The sequence below is a fragment of the Athene cunicularia genome (genome assembly GCF_003259725.1).
Source record: "Athene cunicularia isolate RWA chromosome 1 unlocalized genomic scaffold, athCun1 chr1_part1, whole genome shotgun sequence".
NCBI lineage: Eukaryota > Metazoa > Chordata > Aves > Strigiformes > Strigidae > Athene > Athene cunicularia.
In genome coordinates this window covers 63,665,529-63,669,046 of record NW_020799091.1, presented here as the reverse complement: position 1 = coordinate 63,669,046, position 3,518 = coordinate 63,665,529, and the positions used below count along the sequence as shown (strand labels likewise).

General features: G+C 46.4%; 1 protein-coding gene across 2 annotated transcripts in view; it reads right to left on the bottom strand.

Moving 5' to 3' along the window:
- The window catches only part of F7 (coagulation factor VII), a 7,729-nt gene extending 5,516 nt beyond the window's left edge, over nt 1-2,213 (bottom strand). For both annotated transcript variants that reach the window (XM_026859261.1, XM_026859267.1), the window contains exon 1: nt 2,088-2,213. In XM_026859261.1, the coding sequence (XP_026715062.1) occupies nt 2,088-2,157 (70 nt within the window). In that variant the 5' untranslated portion in view covers nt 2,158-2,213. The remainder of the gene's footprint in view (nt 1-2,087) is intronic.
- Nucleotides 2,214-3,518: the final 1,305 nt, after the last annotated feature.

Here is a 3,518-nt window from a genome sequence, read left to right as displayed (position 1 = left end):
GGGGGGGGGGCGATGTCCCATGAAAGCTTTTCTGCTTCCCGAGATTTGCTGAGATACTTTAGAAAAGAAATGGGCAAATGAGAGCCTCCTTTCTCTGGCCCACCTCCCAGGTAAAGTGGCAGCACATGAATGTTAGAGAGCCCAGAGCTTAAGAGAAGAGGGCATGCTACACCAGTGCTGTATGCCAGCAACTCCCAAGGTACCACTGCATGTCCTATAGTAGGTCTCAACATGCACAGCACAGTTTCTTTCAATTCTAGCAGCTGAAAAGCCGGTGTTGCTTTATCATGCCCTGATGTGCATGTCAACACCCGATTTTCTGTTCTTGCTACAGAAAGTCACTTGCTGACGGGTGGGCCACAGTCACACCTTCACCCCCAGTCATATGTTATGCCACACCCCTTCACTCGTTGGACCCACAGAAGGGACTTACCCCACCACTAGCAGACCACAATTTTAAAACTGCTGTTTTAATATATTCACCTTTAGTTTTCTTCTGTAAAAAAGGCTATGTTACGGTACATAGGAAAGCTGGACAGTGCTGTTTGTGTTTCCTGCTAGGAAAACACAGCCACAGGGGTCTTCACTTGAGTCTCTGCTGTGCTTTGGAAGACATTGAGCACACAGGTTTGATAGCAGATATCACCAGAGCTTGCTTCCTAGAGCTATGTCAACTTGCAGCTGACAGGACACTGAAAGAGCTGATACCATCGTCACTATGCTGACCTGCTCCTCAGCTTCAGGATACAAGCACATCACACAACTGTGCTCTGCGGGTATAACTCAGGATAAGGAACATGAAGTCCCAGTGCTGTGATGTACTTTTGCTCCACGTACTACGTAGAACAAGTCTTGAACTAATTCATTTTGCATTTTTTTTTCCTCCTCCATGTCAGTGGGGGATTCTGGAGCTTTTAACTGATTTCACCTGGGATTGCAGGTAGATTTGGTGATTGAGGCTGATGTGTATCATGGGCCCTTCCCCTCCCAGGATGTTCTCCAGCACATGACCCCTGTAAGAGCAGGAGTTACCTTCTAACTGCTGGAAGGGCCCCGAGGTGGTTGCTGAAGGGTGAGGCTCATGTGTGTCCTCACCAACAAACACACAAACATAAATACTGAGGGGGTTTATTCCAGTCTGGTGAGGTGTCTCTAAACGTTTGTGTCTAATCAGAACTTTTGCTGAATTACATGCAAAATAGTGGTAATTTTCCCTATACTTCAAAGTTACTTGAAGGAATAAAATATTGTGTGGCATGCATTGAATTTATCCCAGGGTGCCTCATAAACATCTGCTCACTATAGGAATGTCAGCTGGGTGTTTCTGACATGATTTCAAAGTCAGGCTGTATGCATTTAATATGGCTTTCTTTAAAGGCCTTTAATTAACCTTACACTGCAGATATATGACACAGGTATCAGCACACAGGCACAGACTCTGACAGAGAAGCATGCCTGCGCATGTGGCTGGGGACATCCTCCTGCTTTTATTTTGGCATTCTCTACTTATTTACATTGGAACACTTTTGACTTTGCTACATATTTTTCCAGCTTTTTTCACTGCAGTGCAGGACACACAGTCAATGGCTGACTGGGAATCTGAAAGCACCGGGTCTGCATTATTAATCTGGGAGCTTTATTTTTCAGACACGTGCTGGAGACACCAAAGACCTACCACCTCACTGTCTTCTGTTGCTGCCAACATGGGGTGGATCATCACCTTTTTAATTTTTCATCAGCTGAATGACAGACTATTGTTTCTCTGCTTTGAAAACCATCACAGTTCAATATGAAATAACATTAAATCCTTTTTTCACATAGTGGGCAGTTGATGGCTTGCCTGCTGTCTGTGCAGTGAGATAATAGATTCATTTAGCAGTCTAGAGGTGCTTTTCCTTAGTTGGCAAAAAAAGCCCATGGATGCCATCACTGAAAGCAAACAAGAACCTTAGAGTAACTCACAGTCACAACTGGTGGCAGGACAAACATGCAACAGTGCTCAGAACTTGCAATGAAATTTATGTCTGAGTAACAGGAGGAAGGTCCATTGCCAGTAAACATTACTACAGCCATACCCTACAACATACCTGCATCCAGAGAAAGAGGAATCAGTAGCAGAAAGCAGAGAAGCAAAGCCACGCACTGCCTGGAAACCATGATGAACCCTGCGAGCCAGTGTCCTGGTTGCGTATTGACATTTCAGCAAGGACTGTTTGGCCAAAGAGCTCAGCTTCAAATGCTCGGAGCCAGAGGAGGGGCTGGCGAGTCATGGAAACAGAAAAAGATCCATGACAGCCTGGTGAGCTGAGCAGAAGGGCACTTGCAAATCCTGCAATGTGTCCTTTTCAGACCAGCAGGGAGCTTGGTTTTGAAGTGTGCTCTCCTGACCTGTGCAAAGGCTATGCCGATCACACAGGCTGCTGGATCTTCAGTTTTCATCTAACACACCTTCTTCATGAGAAAAATAAATCCTGGGACCCTGTGTCTGCATGACTGGCACTAACTTGGCCAAATAACCCTGCATTCAGAGAGCAGTGATGTGATATTTATCTTGAATCAGCCGTCACGTCAGTGCTTTGGAGTATGATTGAACCACTGACATCTGTCTTTTCCCAGTTCTCCATCACCAGCTGAAATTTATTTGGAGGCACTAATTAACCCGTAAGAGTCACCCTACACTGTTTCTTTCCATCTTTGCTGCAGGACCCATGTGGCCTGCGCAAGTTGTACCCGCTGGAAGAGGCATTGAGCTGATCCATGTTATATTTCATTAGTAATGACAGGGGTTTGAGGGGCTAATCTGCAGGCAGTGTTTTATCTGGAACATAAGCAGTCCTCTGATTTAATGGAAATCAATTAATGGTATCAGACTAGAGAGTTGACAACATTCTTGTGGAAATATTTACTGAAGATAGCAGCAAGGTAAAGAGCATGTTTGCCAATGAGAAGTGAAGCGCTGCTTGAAGGCTGGAGTGTTTTCCAGGCCGTTCTCCCCTTCCTGTGTGGAAAGGAGGAGTGTTGGCTCTGCATCTTGAACGCTTCAGCAAAGAAAAGCATCAGCTAGATTTTTACTTTGCTGCCAATGCTCAGGGTAACTCCTTGCAGAAGTCGTGATTGCTTAGGAAGGCTGGGCCCCTGGCTGCTTCGCATGCTGTCCTGTTCAGTGGCGGTACACACAGCTGGATGTTCTGTTTTGAAATGGCTTTCCCAAGAGGGGGCATCTGGGCACTTCTCTGGATCGCAGCCTGGCTAATTCCCAGCAGCCCAGTTCCTGGGGTGGTTGGGGACGGACGCCAGGTCCTGTCCCAGGGCAGAGGAAGGAGGATGCTTACTGGAATACAAAAGGAGCTACAGCAGGCCCATGCTGTTCCCATCTCTGCGCTTTGGGAACCCTCTCCACACCTCACAGCCTGACAACATGATCCTCATTCCTTGTTCGCTTGCCTATGTCAGTGAGTGGAAAATAGCAAGGGCATGTTCATCTTAGCAAGACCAAAGCTGAGCTTGTTGGAGCTGCT